Genomic DNA, 24,956 nt, shown 5'->3' on the forward strand with positions numbered 1-24,956 from the left:
ATTGGGCTGGAGAGCAAAGAAAAGTGTGATTTTCACAGAGAAATGATGGAAGGACAGGGCTTCCAGGTGAAAGGCACAGCACAAACAAAGGCAAAAAGGCAGGAAACTGCTATTTAAGGACAGTGGATGAGTAGCAAAAATCCGCAGCAGCAGCTCTCCACCGAAGCTTGATGCAGCAAGGAGGGCGGGGCCTTGCGCTCCTCCCTCAGCCCCTCCCGATGTGCCCGGATCTCGCGCACGGCGGGGCGGGGGAAAGAGGCGCGCAGGCGCACTCTCCTTCGGGCGGCGCCCGGGCCTGTGGGCCTGCGGGCCTGCGGCTGCGGTGTTTCGCTGTCCTCAAAGATTCCCAACGTGGTGGCCTCCGCGGCGGTGGCTGCTGCCGGGCTCTCCCGCTGCAGCCTGTCACTGCTGCTCCAGAGTGGCCGCGTCAAGGCAGAAATGCCGCCATCGCCCGGCCGGGGCGTGCTCTGGCTCGGCCTGGTCCTGGGCTCTCTCTGCGTCGCCCTCGAGAACGCGGCACAAGCCAACCCGGCCACAGGTGCTGCCCGCGCCCAGATTGCGGGGGCGCCCTTCACCTCTCCCACCTTTCCCCCATTCTTCCCTCCTTCCCTGCTTACATCCATTCTTTCCCCACTCCCACTATTCCGTTTTTCATCCATCCATCTTTTCTTCCCTCCCTCAGTTTTTCTCTCCTTCCCACCCTCCCTCCTTCTGTCCATCCATCCTGTTTCTTTACCTCCTTCCATCTGTTCGTCACTCCATCCTCTCTCCTAGTCATCCATGCTTCTCTTTCTCCTTCCTTCCATCCATCGGTCTATCCTCACCATCTTTCCATCCCTCCTTCCATCTATCAGTCCATCTTTCACTTTTCCCTTCCACCCATCCATCTTTCTCTCTCCCACCGTCCTTTCCTCCATCCTTCCATCCCCTCATCTATTCTTTCCTTCCCTCTTTTCCTCCATCCAACTATCCTTCCTTCCATCTATCCTTCCCTCTGCCGCTAAATTCTTCTTTCCTTTCCTCCATTCTTCTCTTCCTATCTCCCTCCCTCATCCATGAGGCTCGAGGCCATGGCCAAAGCCTAACCCTGCCACCCAGGACTCAGGCTTCCTCTTCGCACCCCACTCCCACCCTTGCTGAGGCACAGTCCTACTTGCCCCTTGCTGGCAGGACTGTCAAGGTGCAGGGTCCAGCTTTGGGCCTCTCTGTAACCTAGCACCTACCGTGGGAGGGAAGGTTCAGTGCCAGTGCAGTCGACCTCACCAAAGCCCTTCCCTCTTGTGTAGATTCTCTGAACATCCTTCTTATCATCGTGGATGACCTGCGCCCCTCCCTGGGCTGTTACGGAGATAAGCTAGTGAGGTCCCCAAACATCGACCAACTGGCATCCCGCAGCCTCCTCTTCCAGAATGCCTTTGCCCAGGTATGTCTGGGGACCTCTAGGTATGGGCATGTGCTTCCTCATGCACTGAAGGTCAGTGTGTGTGGGGGGGCCCTTCAACTATTGTTAGGTGGCACTGATTGTGCCAGACATCTCTTTGTTAGAGGGAACCATAGTCTTGAAAAGGGTGCTCAAGAAAATCCAGTTGTCCACTCACAAGAAAGTGTGTATTTTCAGGGGTGCCCCTCCTCTGTGGGTGGAGGGTGTGCCCTGGCCCTAATGTGCTCAGGATGGCCCTGGCCAGCTTTCTCCCAGGAGATGGGAATGCTTGGTGCTCAGGAGGAAGAGGGGCTGCAGAATGCCACCCACAGGTCTGGCAACTGGGCCTTGAGTGAAGGTCAGCCAGCTGGTCATGGCAGCTCTGCTCCCTGAGCCCCTTGAGGGACTGACCCTAGGAACGTCACCCACCCCTTGTGCCTGGGACGCCATCACACAGGAGCATACAAGCATCTGCTGGTTTGAGTGCCCGATTCCTACCCCTTCTCTCACCAGGAAGACTCATGTCTGACGCCTGGGCGAGGCCCAAATCCTGCCGGGTGGCTTTGAGATCTGCATGACTCAGCTATCAAGCTGTTTCCTGGGGGCCTTGGGAGGGAGGTTGCTTGGTTACCTTGGAGATCGCAGACACATTTTGCTGTGAGGACATTGACTTCTGCTCCTGCTCCTAACAGCAAGCAGTGTGCGCCCCGAGCCGCGTGTCCTTCCTCACCGGGAGGAGACCCGATACCACCCGCCTGTATGACTTCAGCTCCTACTGGAGGGTGCACGCTGGAAACTTCTCCACCATCCCCCAGTACTTCAAGGAGAATGGCTACGTGACCATGTCGGTTGGAAAAGTCTTTCACCCTGGTACTGCTCCATATCCCCTGTCTGGGTTCCCTTGTTTCGTGCCGGAACACAGGGATCACCTCCTGAGCTTGGGGCTGCCTTGGCTGAGGCATCTCCTGGCTGGGCAGATACTTCCCTATTCACTGCTGCCTTTCTTAAAAACGAAACAAACAAAAAACTATTAACTCAACTTGGCTTCATGTTCTCACCCAAAGTGAAAAAGGGTAGGAGTTTTGGTTCCTTTCAGAAACCATTGGTGGTGCTATTTGGTTCCTTCGGCTTCTGGGTGGTAGGAAGTGCGCTGGCTGGGGAGGTGGCAGTGTTGGGTGTGAGTGCAGCTCTGGGCCTGATTCTCTGCCCTTCAGAGTCCCTGTGGGTAAAGTTGGGGTGGGGCGAGAATGTCTGAGGACCTGCCATGTGACAGCACTGCTGCTACTGACTCGTTGCCCAGTGAGGGGGCTGCAGTTTGGCTGGGGCTGCTGCCCACTCTCTGTGAATTAGGTCAGGAGGCTGAGTGTAAGCTGGTACCTAGGGCCTGTAGGATGCCAGGGAATGCCAGTCTTGACCTTAAATGCTAGTTGATAAATTCACTCTCTTTAATACCAAAATGGAAATGTTGAAGTACAAACTTTAAAACTCTTTTAAAAAAATTTATTTTTAATTATTATGGGTACATAATAGTTGTATATTTCTAGAAGTGATGAATGATTATTTGACTAATAAAAATGGAAAAAAGGAAAGTATAAACGAAAGCATATAAGTCACTTATAATTCTACCACTCTGAGGCTAGCTACGTTTTGATGTTCCCCCTGTTCTGAGCATGTTATTTTTCTGATTTGAGATTATCCTATATATGCAATTTTATATCCTGAATTTTTTAAAAAACTTTTTCCCGTAATGTTATTCTTCATAAAAAGTCATTTTTAATGATAGCATAGTAGTCTGTCATACAGGTGTACCATGCTGTAGTCCAAATGGTTTCAGGTCTTCACCGTCATAGCTGGCATGAACATCTTTGGAAGCAGAGTGAACTTATGATGGGCAGTAGCACCAGGAATCTGGGCACTTGATCCCAGTTATACCACTTCTTATCTGTGCCGTTGACCTTGGGCAAATTGTTCATCCTCTTGGAACCTTAGATTCCTTAGCTGGGAAGCTAGAGTCATAGCTGTCTTAACTACCTCCCAGTGTCCCAATCTTGGTAGTTCATGAATATGAAAGTGCATTGGAAAGCAGAAGCTCCATAAGTAAGGTAGTGCTTATCGTTAGGGTGACAACTTGAACGTTCTCTCTCCCTTTGCTCACTGGTTTCACTGGTAGGCTTAGCAGCCTTTTCCAGGAACCTAGCTGGCCAGTCCAGGTTGAGGGAAACATTGAACTGTGCTAAGTCAGGCCCAGTTTTGAAGGTGAATCTCTCAGGGGTCATATTGCACAGCCAAAAGCCCAACATTAGTAGAACTTTTGGCAAGTTTGGTACTCACATCATCTCAGCCCTTGCCTGAATGCAGCTGGAGGGAAGTGATGATTTTGGAGAGAGGAGGAAATATAGCAGAGGGAGGAGATTGTGCTTTGGGAAGGGAGGCCAGACAAGGGCTGAGTGATATTGCTTGGCCTCCTTCCTCCTAACAATTGGATTTGGGGATCAGGCCCTAAGCACCGTGTCCTAGCCAGAGAACAAAAGCTTTGCCTGTAGTCCTTGTGGAAACACATTTTCCGATGAATCTTTGTTCACAAGATCCTTTTCTGTCAGTGTTGGGCCTGCTCAAGGATGATAGTAGCCACCTTGAGTGCCAGTTACGTACGTGCCATTTACTGTGGTGGCCACTCCTTTAATCCTCTCAACAGCAAGCAAGCTGGGTTTGTATCGTTGTCATCATTTCCTGAGGAAGAAATTGGGATGCATGGAAGTCAAGTAGCTTGCCTGAGGTTGCCCAGATGCTAAGAGGCAGTGTCAGGATTTGTGTGCTCTGTGTGCTCTGGCCACCGCACTTGCTGTGCTAATAGTAGGCCCTCCACCCAGTCCCCTCTTCCTCTCCAGTCCTGCCTCCTCTGTTGCTTCTGGTTGGAGCTCCGCTGTGTGGCCATGATAACTGATGCTCTTTCTCCCGTGGTTCTGCCTGTGATCCCCTCTCTACTCCTCCTGGTTAACCTCTATAGGCAGCACTTCCCTTCTCATCCCTCGCAAGCCTTGCTGACTCCTAGAAGTCCTCCCTGCAAACTCTCACCTGACCCACATCACCTCTGTGCCTGGGGGCTCCCCCACTTGGCACTTCAACTCTTTTGGCAGTTGGCAGTGCTTCCTTGGTTTCATGTGCTGTTATTGTATCTTCCCAAATAGACTGTAAACTACAAACCTAGGTGTAGGATTCTGTTTCACAAATGAGCACTTGAACTTGGAGTCCTAAGCATGTGTTTGAGTCCTGGCTCACTCTTCTAAAATCTGGTTGGCATTGGGAAAGGCACAGAGCTTCTCTGAGCCTTCCTTTCCCCACCTGCCCCATGGTGGGGCGATGCTCCCTTCTTCACAGGGTTGGTAAGAGGCTCCAGTTTGGGCTCTAGGAAACTGTGCTGTTGTAATGGGCTGGCTCATCTTGCCCTTGTGGATTCCTTTCACAGAGCCTATTACAAATTACCAGAGGTTAGGGACCAGGAAGTCAGATGCTCAGGACTCAAATAGAAACCTAGAGAATTGGCTTTGGAGGGGACTTTTCATCATCTGGCCTAAACTTCCGATTTTGTAGATGAGGAAACTGAGGCCCAAAGAGGGGAGGTTTCACTTGTCCAGTTGTTTGCACAAGTTTTAATTTGGGAGGATGGGGTGTCAAAAGACTCTTCACGTTTTATTTAACAACTGTTTTTTCCCTCTCAAGGTATATCTTCCAATCATAGTGATGATTCTCCATATAGCTGGTCGTTTCCTCCTTATCATCCCTCCTCTGAGAAGTATGAAAACACTAAGGTAAGGCTGTGAAAGGGATACTGTTCTGAGGAGAAACCACTTTTCTTTTCTAGAAAACAAACTATTGTGTATACTACACTTTCTATCAAGGTGGTTATGCCGTGAGGTTAAACATTTGTGATAATGTTTTGACAGAGACAAGTGTTGGGATCTTTAGCATTAGGCCTGATGGGAACAGTGGCTTTATTTTAGAAGCTGGTGGATACTCCTTGTTTTAGAACCTTAGGCCCTAATGCATCAGACTCATTTAATGGCTCCTTGGTGCTCACTCTGGATGAGGCTTTAAACTGAGGGTTGTGGAAGATGCTGAGACTTCAGAGGGAGAAAAGAGGTCTGAGCATTAGGAGCCTCAGTCCAGAATGGGAGAAAGGCATACTATCTGTCTGTCTGCTATCTCAGATCTAATGTATATGATCAGCTATTGAGAACTCTGACAGGGGTTTTAGATTTTTAGAGCATTATAGAAAAAAAAAGAAATCTACAAAGAAAAAAAATCTTGGTTTGGGGGAATCCCCAATGTACAAATGGAACTAAAACCCACAATTAAAAAATTCAGAAAACCATCTGGAGAACTGAGAAGTGACATGCACCTCTGAGGTTTTTGGAGACTTCATGTGGGGAAGAAGGGTAAGGATTTGGGGGTGGGATGGAAGGTATTGTTCTAAATTTTTAACAGCTTTCCATTTCAGAATACAGTGAACACTCAAGGCTCTGGCCTTTGGCTTGTGGCTTAAGTAGGAACAGAATGAGATTGGAAGACCCCATCTTAATTCTTCAATTCCCTGAAGCCATCTTGCTACTTTTTAGTGGCCTCACTTACAAATGCCAGGCCCCTGTTCCTTCAGTAACCCCCATTTCTTATCACAGTGGAAGATCTGACAGTACCAAATCCCCCTTGAGTGCTGCAAATCATGTATATGTAGAGGGTGAGCAAGTGGTCTGAAGCAGGTGCTAGGCTGTCCTGCCCAGGCAGGGTGGGCAAGGCAGGGCTGTGAAAGGACACCACTCTTCGAGATGGAGCAGCAGCTGGCACAGTGCCTGGGTCTTTGCGATGTACAAGTCATGGTCAAAATTAACTTTGACCTTACGGCTAGCATGGCCACTTCGGGAAATGAAGCAGAAGGATTCATTCTGTGCATGGCGTAGCTGACGATCTGGAAATTCCATCGACTATCAGCTTTTTCCAGTTGACTGGGACCTTGTCACTTGCAAGTCTTAGTCTGTCTTTGAAATTTAAAACAGGACTTTTTTTTCTTTCTAATTTTCTTATTGAGATATAATTCACATACCATAAAACTCTCCTTTTTAAAGTGTACAATTCAGTGGTTTTTAGTAAATTCAGAGTTGTGCAACCATCACCAAAATCAATTTTCTACCATTTTTATCACTCCCAAAAGAAACTCTGTACCCATTACTAATAATTCCCCATTTCCTGTCAACCAGCGTGTGACAACCACTGATCTCATTTCTATCTCTATATTTTTGCCTATTCTGGACATTTTATATAAATAGAATCACATATAATATGTTATTTATATCTGGCTTCTTTTGTTTTGGAGACATTTTGGAGAAATATCTATCCAAGTCCTTTGCCCATTTTTAATTGGCTTATTTATCTTCTTATTGGTGAGTTGGAGATAGATTTTTTTGATAATTAGTTTACTTGGGTTTCCTTTAATTAGCTACGATTTGGAGACAGAGAATTAGCAGCAAGAAACTAAGTGCTGTTAGATTTGTGGCCCCTGCCTGGGGGGAAAAAAAAAAGCACTTCTCTGTTTTAGTTTTACTTCTGATGTCCCTGTTCAGTCTGAATGACTAAGACCTAATGGGCTGGTGATGTGAAACATAAAATCCATGTGTGTGTAACCTTCATGACTTTTATTTCTTGCATTTAAAAAGCTGATGTTACGTATTTTGTTTTGAAAGACATGTCGGGGGCCAGATGGAGAACTCCATGCCAACCTGCTTTGCCCTGTGGATTTGGTGGATGTGCCTGAGGGCACCTTGCCTGACAAACAGAGCACTGAGCAAGCCATACAATTATTGGAAAAGATGAAAATGTCAGCCAGTCCTTTCTTCCTGGCCATTGGATATCATAAGCCACACATCCCCTTCAGATACCCCAAGGTAAAGAGCTGGCTGAGGGCTGATCTACCACAGCCACAACAGCTGTGTTTGTTGAGGGAATAATTTGTCTAGGAAAGGTGGCCACATCCTCTGTCCCCAGTCACCGGGGATGCCTGTTGGGCACTAGTGTACTCAGTGGAGTGGAGATGGGATTCAGAGGTCAAGGGCAAGAACATGTAAGAATCTTGTAAGAAGTACCTGGCTTTCCACTTCCCTCTACTGGAGAGTTTTATTCCTTTCCTTGAACTCATTGAGTAAACATTAGGTTGGATGGTGAGATCATCACGGAAAAGTGAGTCAGAACAGGCTGCCAAAGTCTATAATAAGGGGTGGTCCTTGGGAACCAATTCCAGGGAACATGAAGCCCTCTTCAACAACTGCCTTGCCCCTCTGAGCCTGTCAGGTCAGACCCCTTAAACCCAGGGCACTGCATTGCTTGTTGGAACATCAAATCCTGTACTTGCTTGCATGTCATTTAGAGCATGTAGTCTTTTCCTTTTTATAATTTTTTTTCAGTTTTTCCCTATCATCTTTTCCCCAGGCCTGAGCATCCTTTTGACTTTTTAAAGAATGCCCCTCACATGTAATGAGAGTAGAGACCAGAAGGTATGCCTTCGATGCTGCAGGTATCTTGCTTTGATTGGCCCAGGGGATCATGCCTTCCTAGTAGGACCTGTCATCCCCCTTGATAGAAGCCTGTGAGACTCACCTCTCCTGCCTCTTTGCAGAAAAGAGTTTACAAAGCCAGCCAGATGGTGATCCTTTGAAAGGCCTGTGTACAAGGTCAGCCCTTGGCTGGCATCTGGGAACTTTGATTTTGGGAGTATCCTGACCATTCCCAGAACTGATGAGTGGCTTGCTGTGCCTAAACGGTTTAGGCAAACATTACAGTTTATGCTGAACCCCTGTTTTCCTTCTGGGAGCCTGGAAGTTTGGTGTGCTCAAGGCAGAGGGTATCTACATGACCAAACCCCAAATAAAAACTGGACACTGAGGTTTTACTGAGCTTCCCTGGCTGGCAGCATTTCACATGCGTTGTCACACAACTTGTTGCTGGGAGAAGTAAGTGTATCCTGTGTGACTTCCCTGGGAGAGGACTCAAAGCTTGTGCCTGGTTTCCTCTAGACTTTGCTTCATGTGCCTTTTCCCTTTGCTGATTGTGTTTGATATCCTTTCACCATAATAAATCATAGCTGTGAGCGTGACTATACACTAAATCCATGAGTTCTCCTAGTGAATTACTGAACCTGAGAGTGGTTTTGGGAACCCACAACACCTCACCATACCTTTTCTCGTTGGGAGTGTGGTGGGGACAGGGACAGGAGGGTATCTGTTTGTATGAGGCAAGAGATCTGTCACTGCTCAGTTTGTAGGAAACAGAAGTTGCATGATTTCATTGCTGTTGGCATCTCATGAGGGTGACCTAAGGCCTGACTTCCAGGTGGGGGTAAGTACCTGGAAGATATTAGTAAGCTGCCGTATAAGTGTATCACAGGCTCGTAGGAAAGGCAGTATAAATACCAATAGAGCCACAGACTTGTGACTTTGCCAAAGGAGTGACAACCTTGTGGCTTTGTGTGCTTTTCCCCAAGGAATTCCAGAAATTGTATCCCCTGGAGAACATCACCCTGGCTGCTGATCCCCAGGTCCCTGATGGCCTACCCCCTGTGGCGTACAACCCCTGGATGGACATCAGGCAGCGGGAGGATGTCCAAGCCTTAAACATAAGTGTGCCCTATGGCCCAATTCCTGTGGATTTTCAGGTACCAAGGACATCCTTTGGGGATGTATTAGGCACTGATGCCATGATGTCATAGGTGAAGCCACTTTTCTCAGTAGGCAGTACTCTGTCCATAATGTCTTATTAAGAACCTTCTCTGTGCAAGGCATTGTGCGAAGTGCTGGGGCAGGGGTGTTCTGTAGGTGCTTAGGACAAAGGCAGTGCTAAGTGGATCAAGAGTCTCTCCACCAGTGTTTCAGCTTCCAAAGAAAACAAAGAAGAGGGCATCCAGGGATTTGGTGACTTGCTACATGTGGGCACAGGGGTGGGGAAGTGGCCTGGGTGATTATCTCTAACTGATGGGGAAATGCTGTTTAATTTGAGTTGACAGTTCATCAGTTATAGGGTGGTGGGTAACTCCCGAACAGCCCAGAATGCTCAGTTTGCTGGTACTTGTAGATTTCCTCTGTGAAAAAACCTACACTGGCAGCTGTCACTCTCAGCGAATGGCTTGGTGAGCAGGGCGTTGGTGCAGAGGGAACTGGGACACCATCATGGCCAGTGCCATCCAGCTGTGATGTCTGCTGTCCCTTTTCCATAGAATACAGGGCTAGAGCAGTCACAGAGTTAGAAGCCTCATGTTGACTCATCAAACCCCTTTCTCCTGGCGAGAACAGAGTACGTGCTGACTAATAATGCTCTTTCTGTAATATTCCACACAAAGCCCTGCCCTTCTCTTACCACATGAATACTGCAACAGGCAGGCAATAGGAGATAGGAGGGGGCAATATTTTCAGTGTGCTTCCTGGACTACCTGCTGGGAGGGCTTGTTAGAAATGCAGAGTCCTGGCCCACCCAGACTTAGAAAATTTCCCAAAAAGCACACCAGGTGATTCAGATGCACTTGGAGATTTGAGAACCATTGTCATATAATATATTGTTTAAAACCAAACCAAGTCAACACATATAGGTATCTCTTGCTATCCAAACCTATTTGGCTCCTGAGTTTGCACAGCAAGAGTTTGGGTGGTGAGGGGTGTGCATTCCTCAAATCTATTTGATTCCTCAGTTTCCGATGGCAAGTGGTGAGAATTTGGAAAGCAAGAAATTCATCAGTTTGTTTCTTGATTTCGTGTTTGTGGGCTTCTAATAGAGAGGTGGCTCCAGTTGCAGCTCTGAGGCTCACCTGGATGCCTTATTAGTGATGGTCACTTAAAGTGACCCTTTACGATGGACTGTGTGTCAGGAAGGATGCTGATTTATGTGTGCTATCTCCTTTGGTCCCAATGAGAACTTCATGAGGTACTTGCTCTCTCTGTTGTCCAGCTAAGGCAGCTAAAGGCAGAGGGGTGCACTGACTTGCCTGACCACACAAAGACAGTGCCAGGTGGAGCCCATTCTCTCCCAGGACATGTAACTCCAAAGCCCCATGGTTGGATTTGTTGGTTCCCAGCACAATGTGGATTTCAGTTCACATTCTACTCCATACCAGCTGCTTGACCTCTGTCAAGTGACTTTACCTCTCTGAGCCTCAGTTTCCTTCTCTGTAAAATGGAAACAAGATGGGTAAAGGTGTTCTGTGATAACATCTACTTTGGAGGTTTTCAGTGAGAACTAAAGAGCATGCGGAAGCTTCTAGGACAGTGTCAACTGCGTGGGGAGGTTTCCTTTAAGTTCTCTTAGGTCCCTCCTCATACACAGTAGCCAGTGTGACCCAGAGGGCCTCCTTGGTGCACATGTGCTGGTCCCTGCCCCACATTTCACTTGGACTCAGGCCCTACTTACCATCCTCTCGCAACTTTGGGTGTCCATGTCCAGGTACTCTCTGGGGGCACTCTCGAGCCCCTCAGTTCTGGACTCTATTCAGCCCCAGACCTCTGACTCAGCTCTGCGTGAACCAGTGACCTCAGAAGCCACACTGGGAGTTTGTGGCTTGCTCCTTCTTGGTCACCACCCTGACCACAACCTCTTCCTTGCAGCTTCCTCATTTTATGCCCTTGTTGCCCACATGTGTCATGAGGATCACCCATGTGGTATGTAGACTCCTACTCTCCCCCATGTGTCTAGGTGGCGTCTTGCCTTCGCTCCTTTCCTAAATAGCCAAGGCCCTGTGGCAGGTCACTTTGTCTTGCCAGCCCCTCAGCAGACTTGCCCATTTATCCTTGCCCCGCCTGCAATATCCTGATTATGGGACAGTCCAGCCCTCTACTCTCCATCTGAAGTCCTGAGGACTGCTGGAGAGAATCCACACAGCCACAAGGCAGGGAGGCCCTCAGCTTCCAATCCCAGCAGCCCCGGGCCAGCTCCCTACTTGGCTCCTCTTGCGTGTCCTCTTCACCACTCCTCTCCAGCCCCTGCCGCCCCTCTGCCCTGTTTCTCAGCAATTGGCCACCTTTCGTGCTTTAGAAACGGAGGCTAATGCACAGCCAGAGGTAGGGGAATGTGCAGTGCAGGATGGATGTGGGTACAGATCCTGGCTGTGCTCCTTGTCAGCTGTTAACTCTGCACAAGTTCATTCACCATTCTGAGCCTTCGAGTCCTTACAGTTAGGGTGGTTCAGAGGATCGGATGGCGCCCAGCAGGTACTTGGTGAATGGATGCTATTAGTAATCTCCTTCACTGATAGCTGGACTCTCCCTCACGTGTGCTGGACTTGAGGCCTTCTCTCCAGTCTCTGATGAAGAGCAGCAGGGACTTGACTCCCTGCTGCTGCTCTTCCTTTCCCTTCCTTCCAGTGTCTGCGAGCGGAGCAAGTAAGGTCTTCCTTCCTGCCCACCTTCCCTGTAGCCTCTGTATGTGCTCTGTCCCTCCCAGCTTCAAAAGTCCTGCCTCCCTAGCTCCTGCCTGTTTCTCCTCCCTTCCTACACTTGCCTGCCCTTCAAGGGAGAGTGAGTGAAAAACAGGCTGTTCTGGCTGTGTCTGTGGCCTCATTGCCCATTCATTCTTCAACCTCCACCCTGGCTTCCACCTCCCTGGCCCACCAAGAGTTCTCTCACCTGGGTCAGCACTGACCTTTTTGGCCAGTAAAATTCATCATGTGGGTCCTGATCTTCCCTGAACTCTGTGCCATGTTCTCGCTGGTGACTAGTGCCACCCCTTCTGGAAGTATCTGCCTCCTGGGCCCCTTGCTCCGGCTCCATGGCAGACTCCTCTTTCTGTCCAACACTTAGGTGCTGCTCCCCAGGCTCAGTCCCAGGGCCCCCACAGTATCCTTTCGGCCCCTCCTCCCCAGCTGGGCTCATCTGAGGCCTGCTGGCAGATGACTCCCAGGACAACACCTCCAGCCTGGGCCTCACCCGTGCTTTTCGGACATATGTGTCCACCTGCCTGCGAGAGCCATTCCCAGGCACATGGCCATGGCAACCTCGGCTCCATAGGCTTCCGCGTGGCCAGGCCATCACCCCTGCCTGCCTCTTCTCCTCCCCCTGCCCACACATGCCTGTGAATTGTGCTACCAGCTGAATGTGACACCCAGGATCACCCTTGGGTTCCTCATCTCCTCCCTCTCCTCTGCATCACTCCCTTCCCTGTGCCCACTTGATCTCCCTAAATTCCTAAATTCCTCTCAAATCCATACCATCGTCTAGATCCTTCAGCTTATCTTTCTGGACCACTGCAGTGGGTTTTTCTTTGTTTTGTTCATTCAGCAAGTATGCTGAGTGCCTCTTATGTACCCAGCAGTAGTCTAGTGCCATCTTGTCTAAAGCCCCTGGCATCAGTATCTGTGCTGCTGCCACAGGACTCTTAATAACCTGCACCCCAGATTGCATCAACTCCTCATCTTGAAAGACCTCAACGACCCCTTTGGCCTACAGCCTGGGACCTCTGCACCCTGGATGAGCCCACCAGGTCCATATTATCTGGCCCTGACCTAGGTTTTCAGTGTCCCCTTTTACCCTCTGCCCTTCCATTTGATTTTCCAGCCACATCGGCCCTCTTATTGGCCCTAGATACGACCACTCTGTTCCCTGCACTGCAGCCCCTGCACAGAGCATCTGGCCTCACCTGGCAGGCTGTAGGCGCCTCTTCTCAAATGCTGAGTACTCCCTGAAGCCTTCCCTGACCTTCCCAGGGATCACTCTCCTGTCTCATCCCTGGGCCCCGCCAACAGTGTGTGTACTTTCTTGTCTCTGTGATTTTGTCCTCACTGGATAAGTGGCTCACTACGGGTGAGGACCATGTCTGCTTGTTGCCTTATGTCCAGGGACCAGCATAGAAGAAGGGAGTACCCTTGTATAGGACACAGTCATCCTGACAGGTGTCTTGGTCCCCAGGAGGACCAAAGTTCCCCAAATTATAGACCAAAGACTTTAAGTAGGCCAGGCTTCTCCATAATTCTTCTAGAAAGTTACATGTATATCTGTTCTCTTCACCACAAGGGGAAAACGAGTGAGTCTCCTGATTGTCCTCACTCTGGCAGTGAAAAGAAGCAGCTGGTGGGTTCAGCTAATAGTGCAAGGGCTGGTCTGATAAGTCCATGGCTCTCTTGTGTCTCACCCCCAGTGGGGGTGGGGCATTAATCTTTTTCCTTACGTTTGTGAACAAGGATGGGGTGGGTCAGCCCAGGAGGAACCGATGCATCCTTTACTTCAGGGCACAGGCTGGCTATTCCCGAAGTTCCCCCTGGGGTTCAGGGACTGGGGCAGGTATGCTGCTCTCTCATCCCTCCCTTGTATTTGTCCTGACTGTTAAGAGTTTTTTAGAAATGAGCTCCATGTGACAGCCCTGGTCTGTGAAGACAAGCAATTGCTATCTTTTGCTGAGTTAAAGAGTGGTCAGAGCAAAGGCTCACTCATGGCTGTTGTGATGGGTTAAATTGTGCCCTCCCCCCAATAAAAAGATACATTGAAGTCCTAGCCCTCAGTACCTCAGAATGTGACCTTTTTTGAAAATAGGGTCATTGCAGATTTAATTAGCTGAGGTCATAGTGGAGTAAGGTGTGTCCTAATCTGATATGATGGTGTCCTTATACGAAGAGGGGAGAGAGAGATACACAAAGGAGGAACTCCATGTTAAGATGCAGACAGAGATTAGAATGATGCAATTGCAAGCCAAGGATTGCAGCCACCACCAGAAGCTAGGGAGAGTAAGATCCTCCCCTAGAGCCTTCAGGGAGACGGTGGCCCTCCCAATGCCTTGATTTCAGACTTCTAGCCTCCAGAGCTGGGAGACAATACATTTCAGTTGTTTTAAGTCTCCCAGTTTCTTGTACTTTGTTGCAGCAGGCACAGGAAATTAATACAGCTGGACTGTATCTTTGGCATGGCCCACATCAGAGCATGCGTGTCCTCTGTTTGGAGGAGCTGAGGGATCAGTGTCTATACACATGCTCATCTCCTGGGATGCGTCAGATTATGTGGAGGAGACGGAAGGGGGCAATAAGTAACCTATCCATCTACATGATCCCTGCCCTAAAGCGAAAGCTAATTTACTTAGAAATGAATTTTTCAGACCTGCAGATTTTGCTGTGACTGCGGGTGAGGGGACGCAGATAGTAGGAAAAGGAGTTATATGTTTTGGCTGGGAAAATCATCAAGGGCATCTACTAAGGGGTTGGGATTGAGAGAGATGCTCAGATAGACATTATCTCTGTGTATGCCATGGCAGTTTAAATTGCAGTCACTCATTTTTTTTTCTTTATTTGCAGCGGAAAATCCGCCAGAGCTACTTTGCCTCTGTTTCATATTTGGACACACAGGTGGGCCACCTTTTGAGTGCTTTGGATGATCTTCAGTTGGCCAATAGCACAATCATTGCATTTACCTCGGATCATGGTAAGCATTTTGAAACACCCTGGTGAGTCAGAGCATCTGAACTTTCCTGTGAAATGTGCTTTTTAAAATTGCCATAAACGTAGTAGGCATGTTCTCTTTTGTGAATCAGTGGTGCCCCTAGTCTGGGGTCTTAGGGGTACTTTTATGATCAACTTGTTAGTCCTGAGACCTCTATCTTGGATGCTTGGGGGGTGGAGGTGGGTGGGGTTGTAGAACTTTTCTTTTTCTTGGTAAATGCAGCAGGAACCCTCCATTTGTGTGGGGGAGCTCTTTTAACCCCCATTTCTAACCTAGAGGGTTGGAAGACTTTTAGCTTTTAGAAGGAAGATCCAGAACAATCCTGGCAGAACCCAGCAAGGCCTTCAGACCTGGCTCCATGCCACCCACCCTCATTGCCACTGTCCTCTCTGCCATGTCCTCTAAGGCTGTTTCCTCTTTTTCCAAAAATGGAACTATCTTTTGTAAAGCATTCTTTTTTTAAAATTTTTTATAAAGCATTTTTTAATTTGAAAACTTTTCAACATACCCAAGAGTGGAGAATAAAACAGCAGCTCCCTCGGTTCCCCACTCACATTATCTTGTTCACCTCATCCTCACCCACTACCCCACCCTGGAATTGTTTTGAAGGAAATTCCAGATGGTTTTGTTTTCTGATCACTATCTCTAAAAACGTATTGCCTCCTTTGAAGTATAACCATAATACCATTATCATACCTAGAAAAAGGAAAATTAATTCTTTTATCTCATCAAATACGAAATAGGACAATAGTAAGTCATAAGACATGCTCATCATAAAAAGAAAAAAGGATGCAGAGTGTACAGTGCAGGGCCAGAATGTCCTGCTCTCTTATGCCCCTGCCCAGGGCTGACTTGTGCCGACAGATTGGGGCTCTGCCTGGCAGCCTTTGGCTGTGCACATAAGCACATGGGATGTATGTTATACATGTGTGTGCATGTACCATATAGCTTATCACAAGACATGATGTATACTGTTATGTTCCTTAGTTTTTTCCCCACTGAATGTCATAGACAATTCTTCTTGTCATTTCTTATAGGGCCTATCTTTTCTCTTGTAAAAGTCTGTCTGTAGTATTTCATTATGCATAGAGATGCTGTCATTTTTTTGCATTATTCCTAATGATCTGCCATCCATCTCTGACCCCTTTTTTCAATGTCTGGTTTCCTCTTCTACTTGGACACACTCTTTGCTCTGAGGTGGCTGCAATTGATTACAAGTAGCTCCGCTCAAAGTGTCCTCCTTGGACATTCTGTATCAGAACCACCTGGGAGCTGATAAAACATGTTGGTTTCTGCATCTTCTCTCATGAGCCCTCAGGTCTGGGTACAGGAATGTGCACTGTAACTGGCGTCTCAGGTGCTTCTGACCACCTACCTCTCCTTGAGCTCAGGTTCCCTGGGTGCCCCCTGTGCTGCCATGTCCTCATCCTAGGCCTCTGGGGCAGGAGCCAGAAACCTTAGCTGCCTGTCAAGGTCATTGGCCTCTTGTTCCCCCTGATCTCTCACGGGATCCTTGGGGCTGGCTCTGGGACATGCTGTCCTCAGCAAGACTTTTTCAGGTCTTTGCTCCTGGCTACAGCGGCACAGACCAAGGCTCAGCACAAGATTGATAAATGTATTCGTACAGTTGTGCAACCCACAGCTATTTACTGAGCATTTTCCAGGTGCCAGGCCCTGTGCTGGGTCCAGGGCCACCTCTGCCTGGAGCTCAGTGGCCCACCATGACCAGCGGAGGCCTATAGGCTGAGTCCCTGTAGTCAGCAGTACTACTGAGAGCCTGGCTCATGTACCTTCAGGGCCTCCGCCTTCACCTCCGTCAGCCTTCTGGGGGTTGACTCCTGAGATCCCACTGCCAGGGTCCCTCACGTTCCTGTCCCGCTGACTTCTTGACCCTCAACCTTTTAGATTCCATCCAGACTGGGACAACATGCCTCTGAAGCTAGTGCCCTAGGAGCCCGTAAATAACCCACCTGTTCACCAGTCCTCATGGGTCAAGGATGCCTCGTCCTCCTGGATAGAGTGGAGATGTGGCGGGTGGGGCTGCCCCTCAGCCCATGGAACTGGTCAGCTGTGGAAACTGCTTCTCCCGCTGAGCTCCACCCAGCTCTCTGTAGGTGCCACTAACTCTCCAGCACTGATAGCCAGATATGTTGAGCATCTGTGATGGACGTGAAGTCTGCTTTGATTACTGATTGGAGAGAGATTCCTCTCCACTTGGGGTCTTCTTAGGAGAGCACCGTTGATTCAGAACAGGTCTTGGCCCTGCTCTTGTAGGCTGGGCAGGCTGAGACTCCACTGGCAACCCCAGTATCATCTGTAGATTGAGCCAGTGAGGTTTTGCACTGTACTCTGCATGTTCCTTTTTCAGATGCCAGCAGATGTGTCTGTGATGAATCAAATGCAGGTGCATTTCCATGCCTTCTCCAATCCAACCATGGCAGCTTTTGGTGTGTTTGGTTATTTTTATAACACTAAATACTCAATGTACAATTTCTGTCATATACGTTTTTTGTACCAAGAAGGCTGCTGAAACTTAAAAAGATTGAGAACTTTCAACTTGGAGTATTGAAACTATCATTTTCAAGGGAAGTTTTAAATCAGTGTTAATGGTTGGTTTTAATCAGGGTTTAGGATCTGGAATCTGAAGTTTTGTTTTACTCCATGTATGGTATGTCTTAAAAATTGAGCAAGATATCCTTATCTTTTTTGAATTTGAATGATTATGCCACAGTTCCACAACTCAGGTGGCACACAACCAAAACTGATAACCTGACCTTGTGGGACATGTGTAAAGCGCTAGGTAGGCACAGAACAGGACAATGGTGACACTATGGGTTTCAGGGTCCCTGCCCAGTCAAGAATGAACCTGTCTTAGTAGGGGAGGCGTGTGTGTGTGGGAACCTGTGGTCCCACAGAGCCCAGTGTAGGTATATATTGCTACCTGCTTATTAAAAGAAGATATTTGAGTTTGGGAATTTAATATTATTTTTCCTTTTAAAAGGTTTCCTCATTGAGGACAAATATCTGACTTTAAATACAACAGCATTCAGGTGAAATCACCCTTTTTGTTGTAATTCTAGAAGAATTTATTTCTTCTAGGTGATTTTTCTCTTCTTCTGGTTTTTACAACAGGAAATGAAATGGTTTCTAAAATAAATAAGCTGTGATATGATTATTGATTGTCTGTCATTCTGTGTTCTTTATCAATCAGGGTGGGCTCTAGGTGAACATGGAGAATGGGCCAAGTACAGCAATTTTGATGTCACTACCCGTGTGCCCCTGCTGTTCTATGTTCCTGGAAGGACGACTTCATTTCCGGAGGCAGGAGAGAAGCTTTTTCCTTATCACGACCCTTTTGATTCTGTCTCAGAGTTGATGAAGCCAGGTATAAAATATGCTAACGTGATATTGCCTGACAGTAAGAGCACCTTTAGTTTACATGTGACCCACCTTATTGCATCATAGGCTGGGAGCTTGCTTACAAAGGCCCCCTTCTTGCCCTGTGTTGGAATTCCTTCCCGACATTGTGTTGTCAGCACACATTTCCTGAGCACCTCCCATGCCCTGGGTGGAGGAGTGGCAGAGCCAGAGCTGACAAGTATGGCCCCTGTCCATAAGGAGCCTTGAAGGGGGAGGGACAAAAGACTGGGTGGCATCCCCAGGATGGAGAGGGCTGTTGTAGAGGTGACAACATCCTGCTTCAGAGCTTAGAAGAAAAGGCTGTCCCCCTAACAGACGAGTAGAATTCTTAACCTGCATGTACCCTTTTGGCAGGGACTCGGCCGTTTTGGGGGCATTTTCCATTTTGGCAGCCCATCATTCTAATGAACCACTAGATCTGTAAAATCTACCAGGTGATTCTAGTTTACTTTGACTGCTCTGGGCCAGTCCCTCAAAGCTTTGAAAACAGCAGTGATGCCCCCGTCTCATTCCACCAATACCTTCTCTTCTCTAGGCTGAAATCAGTCCTTCAGCGGTTCCCACAAGGTAGTGTTCAGACCTGTGGATATCCTGGTCTTTGTCTTCTAAAGAGCTCCAGTTTGAGAAGTCATTTCCAGAATATCCCTTGTACCACGTTACCCCTTCTGCCCACATGGGCAACCTGTGTGGGTTCTTGTGAGTTGTATCCTGACTTGATCTGCCCAGTGCATTCAAAGACAAGTCATATACTTCAGATGACATTTGTCTTTTTGGGAGTGCTTTTTCCAGGAACTTTGTGAAACCAAGTTGCCCCCTTTCTGGACTTAAGCATTTAATCCATTGGTAATATCCAAATCCTGTACTTTATATTGATTCTTGTTTAAGTTTATCTTGGTTTTGGACCATCATTCTGGTCTTTCTGAGTTGGCTTTATATACCCAATTATGTTTTCTGCACATTGATTTTTGTGCATTGCATACTCTCTCTTCTTTAATGTTATTGCAACAAAGGTTAAGCAGTTTCAAGGCATGATTTTAGCCCTTTGTTGGCTGGGAGAAATCATCTGACAGGTTGAGAATCTTTTTTGAAACTTTTTTTGGGAGGTATTCGGCAAGTTATAAATTCATGTAACTGCACTGTCATCCAGTTTATTTTGAAATTTTATCTCTAGTCTGTGTCTTTTCCTTGAACTTCAGGCTGGTATTTCCCACAGCCAGTCCAATTTGGCCTAACATGCCCAAAGTTGAACTTCTGCTCTTTCACCTTCAGTGTTTCCTTCAACACTCTTCTCATCCTCAGGAAATAGCAACAGTTGCTCATGCCAGAAAATCACAGAATTATCTTAACCTCTGTCTTTCTTTCATGCTCCATATGTGATAAGTAGTCCATCAGCAAGCCTGTTGTACTCCATTCAGAGTCTGTCCCTACCACTTCCCACCACTTCCACTGCCACCACCTTGGATCAGATTGCCACCATCTCATGTTGAATTACTGCAACATCTTGCTAAATGGTCTCTTGCTTATGCCCTGGGTCCCCTGGAGTTTTTCCTTCTTAGAGCAGCCAAAATGCTCCTGTTAAAACCCAAGTCATGTCATGTTACAGCCCTGCTCAGGAGCCTATGCTCCCAGCTCACTCTGAGTGAAAGTCCTCACAGTGGTTGGCAAGACCTTACATGATCTGGCCCACATTATGTCCCTGACTTCATCTTTTTTTTTATTTCAATATATTTAGGGGGTACAAGTTCAGTTTTGTTATATGGATATATTGTTTAGGGAGATCGGGGCTTTTAGAATACCCCTCACTCAAATAGTGTCCATTGTACCCAATAGGTAATTTTTTATCCCACACCCCCTTGTACCCTCCTACCTTTGGAGTCTTCACTGTCTACTGTTCCACTCTGTATGATCATGTGTACCCATAGCTTAGCTCCCACTTGTAAGTGAGAACATGCAGTATTTGATGTTTCATTCCTGAGTTATTTCACTTAGGATAATGGCCTCCAGTTCTATCCATATTGCTGCAAAAGACATGATTTCATTCTTTTTTATTGAGTAGTATTCCATAGTATGCATACATATATAATATATATCACATTTTTTATCCACTCATCAGTTGGTGAACACTTAGGTTAATTCCAAGTCTTTGTGATTGTAAATTGTGCTGCAATAAACATATGAGTGCAGCTGTCTTTTTTTATATATTGATTTATTTTCCTTTGGGTAGATAACCAGTAGTGGGAATGCTGGATCGAATGGTACATCTACTTTTAGTTCTTTGAGGAATCTCTGTACTGTTTTCCACAGGGGTTGTACTAATTTTACATTGCCACCAAAAGTGTGTAAGTGTTCCCTTTTTACTGCATCCATGCCAGTATCTATTGTTTTTTGACTTTTTAATAGTGGCCATTCTGACTAGAACAAGATGGTATCTCATTGTGGTTTTAATTTGCATTTCTCTGATGATTAGTGATGTTGAACATTCTTTTGTATGCTTCTTGGCTCTTTTGAAAAATGTCTGTTCATGTCAGTTGCCCACTTTATAATGGGGTTATTTCATTTCTTTTTTTTCTGAGTTGAGTTCCTCATAGATTCTGGATATTAGTCCTTTGTCAGATGCATAGTTTGTAAATATTTTCTCCCATTCCGTAGATTGTCTGTTTACTCTGTTGATTATTTCTTTTGTTATTCAGAAGTTTTTTAGTTTAATTAAGTCCCATTTATTTGTTTTTGTTTTTGTTGCATTTGCTTTTGGGGTCTTAGTCATAAATTCTTTGCCTAGGCCAATATCCCAAAGAGTTTTTCCTAGGTTGCCTTCTATAATTTTTATGGTTTCCAGTCTTACATTTAAGTCTTTAATCCATCTCGAGTTAATTTTTGTGTATGGTGAGAGGTAGGGATCCAGTTTCATTCTTTTTCATGTGGCTATCTGATTTTCCCAGCACCATTTATTGAATAGGGTATTTTTTCCCTAGTGTTTTTGTCTGTTTTGTTGAAGATCAGTTGGTTATAGGTAAATGGTTTTATTTCTGGGTTCTCTATTCTGTTCCACTGATGTATATGTCTGTTATTATACCATGTTGTTTGGGTTACCATAGCCATTCGAAGACAGGTGATGTGATGCCTTGAGCTTTGTTCTTTTTGCTTAGGATTGCTTTGGCTATTTAGGCTCTTTTATGGTTTCATATGAATTTTAGCATTTTTTTTTTAACAAGCATCCAGGCCAGTTGTACTGTGTAATGTCCTATAGTTTGGATTTGTCTGATTGTTTCCTCATGACTACATTCAGTTTAAACATTTTTGGCAGGTGTACTACATGAGATGTATCCTCCATTGTATCACATTGAGGGCACTTCATGGCCTTTATTAGCAACGCTAAGTTTGTTCGCTTGGTTGACAGGATAGCATCAGCCAGATCTTGCCATTGTAAAAGTACCTTTTTAAAAAACTTTTTTAAATTTTTCTTCTTTTTATTATTTTACACATCGGTCTAGAAAATGAGATTGGGCACTATAAAACAATCTCTTAAAGATCCAAAAAGGCAAAAATGACAGTACAAGATCCTTTAACAGGAATGAATATAAAGTACAGGATTTACACTTCAAAGATGGATGAACCACAGTGAGATGCCACTTCATACCCATTAGGATGGATATTAATACAAAAAACAAAACAATAGGTGTTGGTGAGGATATGGAGAAATTGGAACACTGGTGCATTGCTGCATTGCTGCAAAAATGTAAAGTTGGGCAGCCTCTGTAGAAAATGGTTTGGTGGTTCCTCAAAAAGTTAAATGGAGAATTACCATATGACCCAGCAATTCCACTCCTAGGTATATATCTCACAGAATTGAAAACAGATATTGAAATAAAAACTTGTACATAAACGTTCATAGCAGCACTATTTATGATAGCCAGAGGTGGAAGCAACCCAAGTGTCCATCAGTAGGTGAATGGATAAGCACACTGTGGTCTATCCATATAGTGGAATATAGTACAGCCTTAAAAAGGAAGGGAATTCTGTTATGTGCTACAGCATAGATGAATCTTGAGGACATTATGCTAAGTGAAACAAGCCAATCACAAAAAGACAAATATTATACGATTCTACTTACGTAGAGTAGTCCATTTTATAGCAGTAGAAAGTAGAACAGTGTTTGCCAGTTGCTGGTGGGAAGGGGAAAAGGGGAATTATTATTTAATGGGTACAGAGTTTCAGCTGTGTAAATTGAAAAGCGTCCTGGAGATGGATGATGGTGATGGTGGCACAATAATGTACATATACTTAATGCCACTGAGCTGTACACTAAAAAATGGTTAAGATGGTAAGTTTTATGTTATGTGTCCTTAACCATAATAAAAAGGAAAGATGGGCCCGGCGCGGTGGCTCACGCCTGTAATCCTAGCACTCTGGTAGGCTGAGCGGATCGTTTGAGCTCAGGAGTTCAAAATCAGCTTGAGCAAGAGCGAGACCCCGTCTCTACTAAAAATAGAAAGAAATTAATCGGACAACTAAAAATATATACAAAAAATTAGCCGGGCATGGTGACACATGCCTGTAGTCCCAGCTACTTGGGAGGCTGAGGCAGAAGGATTGCTTGAGCCCAGGAGTTTGAGGTTGCTGTGAGCTAGGCTAACGCCACGGTACTCACTCTAGCCCGGGCAAAAGAGTGAGACTCTGTCTCAAGAAAAAAAAAAAAAAGGAAAGATGGATCAAATGTGGACATCCAGGCAGGAGTAATCTTTGGGGTGATCTGTGAGACTCAGAATATCCTGTTCCTCAACCGACTTTTACTGGTGGTTTTAGCCTTAATTGATGATCTTTGCCTGAATCAGTTATTACACTGGTGGTTCCAAAATATAAGTAGTTTTTAAAAGTGCCACCAGGCTGGGGCACCTTAATTTTTCATCTTGCTATTTGATTGGGTAGAGGGTGAGATGCTGAGGTGGTGGTATCCCTAAACTTCTTTTGCTAAAATTGAATATTGTAAATGAAGAAAACATGTGGAGCCCAGACAGGTTCCTTTTCTCATCGTGCCTGGCATGGCAAGCTGCAGTAACAACTGATTCTTCTGTGTCACTTCCTGTTTCAGGCAGGCAATCCATGCACCTCGTGGAACTTGTGTCTCTGTTCCCCACACTGGCTGGACTGGCAGGACTCCAAGTTCCACCTCGCTGCCCCATTCCTTCATTTCATGTTACGCTGTGCAGAGAAGGCCAGAGCCTTCTGAAGCATTTTCGATTCCATGACTTGAAAGAGGATCCATACCTCCGTGGTAATCCCCGTGAGTTAATTGCCTATAGCCAGTACCCCCGGCCAGCAGACTCGCCTCAGTGGAATTCTGACAAGCCGAGTTTAAAAGACATAAAGATCATGGGCTATTCCATACGCACCATAGACTATAGGTATACTGTGTGGGTTGGCTTTAATCCTGATGAATTTCTGGCTAATTTTTCTGACATCCATGCCGGGGAACTGTATTTTGTGGATTCTGACCCATTGCAGGATCACAATGTGTATAATGATTCCCAAGGTGGAGAACTTTCCCGATCATTGATGCCTTGAGTTTTGCCAACAACAAAGAGCAAATATAATGTGCTCCCTTCCAGTTGGTGAGAGAAGGAGTTAGAACTGGTTATTCTGTGATTACCCATAATATTGGAAGCAACCTGAGGGGTAGGTAATCCAAATATGTGTTAACAATTTGGTCTAAAAGTATGTAATAGCCAAACCTTTTCATTTAGTCTCTATTAATTTATAATTGGTAATTAGACTGGGGCTGGGCTGAACCTTTTTCCTCCCTTTTTCAAAAAGTCATAGCTTATCTATTGAGTGAATAAGTATAAATTGAGCAAACTAAAATTTTCTCACATCTTTGGATATCAAGACCTTAGTAAACAACCATAACATTATACTCAAGAAATACTTTAATTATTTGTGGAATTTAGTGTATTTTGAAAAGTAATCATATGTCAAATTGAATTTCAAACTAAGTTCACGATTATTTTGTTTATAATTTAATTATATATCTTATGTAGCCCAGTATATTCAAAATATTATGTCAACATGTAATCCACATTTCTTTTTCAAATTTAGAGTTAAAAAATAATCCTAGAAGCCAATGCTATAAAGTCTATCTTCTATTTTTGTTTCTAAGACAACAGAATTTCAAAATCCAAAGATAAAATATGTATGAAGTGATTACTGTGGAATTTTTACATCACATAATAAATAATGTTCAGTAAACTAGAGGCATGAGATGTATGAGAAATTGGGTTAAATTTTTTCAGATACTCTCTCATCTAAATAATTTTTTAGCAAGTAATATGACCCTTGAACTCAATAGCCATGTATTAAAAGACTTATTCACAATGAAAAATGTTTAAAAGTATAAATGTATCCATGGATTGAGTCGCTCAAAATCATATTAGTGTTCTTCTTTAGCAATGGTTGGTTGCAGGCATCTATTTATCCAGGAGGCAGAAAACAGTCTACTTTTAATTGCTTATTAAAGAAAACATTGATTTTATTCTAAATTATTTTGAGGATTATGAAAACTTGTCATTAGCATAATATTAGATAATTGTCAATTCCCCAGAATGCAGTTCTGTATTTCCTAAATATGAAAGTATTTGGAAAGGCATGCGGTAGTAATGATCTTAGTATATATC

General features: G+C 45.6%; 1 protein-coding gene across 2 annotated transcripts; it reads left to right on the top strand.

Annotated features, from left to right (window-relative positions):
- The first annotated feature begins 296 nt into the window (after window positions 1–296).
- Window positions 297–24,055, top strand: IDS (iduronate 2-sulfatase). 2 transcript variants are annotated; one of them, XM_012665295.1, is made up of 9 exons: window positions 297–538; window positions 1,287–1,423; window positions 2,113–2,290; window positions 5,141–5,229; window positions 7,156–7,356; window positions 8,949–9,119; window positions 14,724–14,850; window positions 18,080–18,253; window positions 23,378–24,055. In XM_012665295.1, the coding sequence occupies exons 1-9, from the start codon at window positions 439–441 to the stop codon at window positions 23,848–23,850; spliced, it is 1,650 nt and encodes a 549-aa protein (XP_012520749.1). In that variant the 5' UTR covers window positions 297–438; the 3' UTR covers window positions 23,851–24,055. The 2 variants fall into 2 exon arrangements, with proteins under 2 accessions (XP_012520749.1, XP_012520750.1); XM_012665296.1 differs by lacking the exons at window positions 18,080–18,253; window positions 23,378–24,055 and adding an exon at window positions 16,774–16,819.
- Window positions 24,056–24,956: the final 901 nt, after the last annotated feature.

The sequence above is a fragment of the Propithecus coquereli genome, unplaced genomic scaffold (genome assembly GCF_000956105.1).
Source record: "Propithecus coquereli isolate 6110/MARCELLA unplaced genomic scaffold, Pcoq_1.0 Scaffold99, whole genome shotgun sequence".
Classification (NCBI taxonomy): Eukaryota; Metazoa; Chordata; class Mammalia; order Primates; family Indriidae; genus Propithecus; species Propithecus coquereli.

Excerpts from the sequence above, each read along its gene's own strand:
- IDS (XM_012665295.1), top strand. The coding sequence starts at position 439 with ATGCCGCCATCGCCCGGCCGGGGCGTGCTCTGGCTCGGCCTGGTCCTG. Across the intron at positions 1,424-2,112 it reads TCCAGAATGCCTTTGCCCAG|CAAGCAGTGTGCGCCCCGAG; the intron begins GTATGTCTGGGG and ends TGCTCCTAACAG. Across the intron at positions 14,851-18,079 it reads TGCATTTACCTCGGATCATG|GGTGGGCTCTAGGTGAACAT; the intron begins GTAAGCATTTTG and ends TTTATCAATCAG.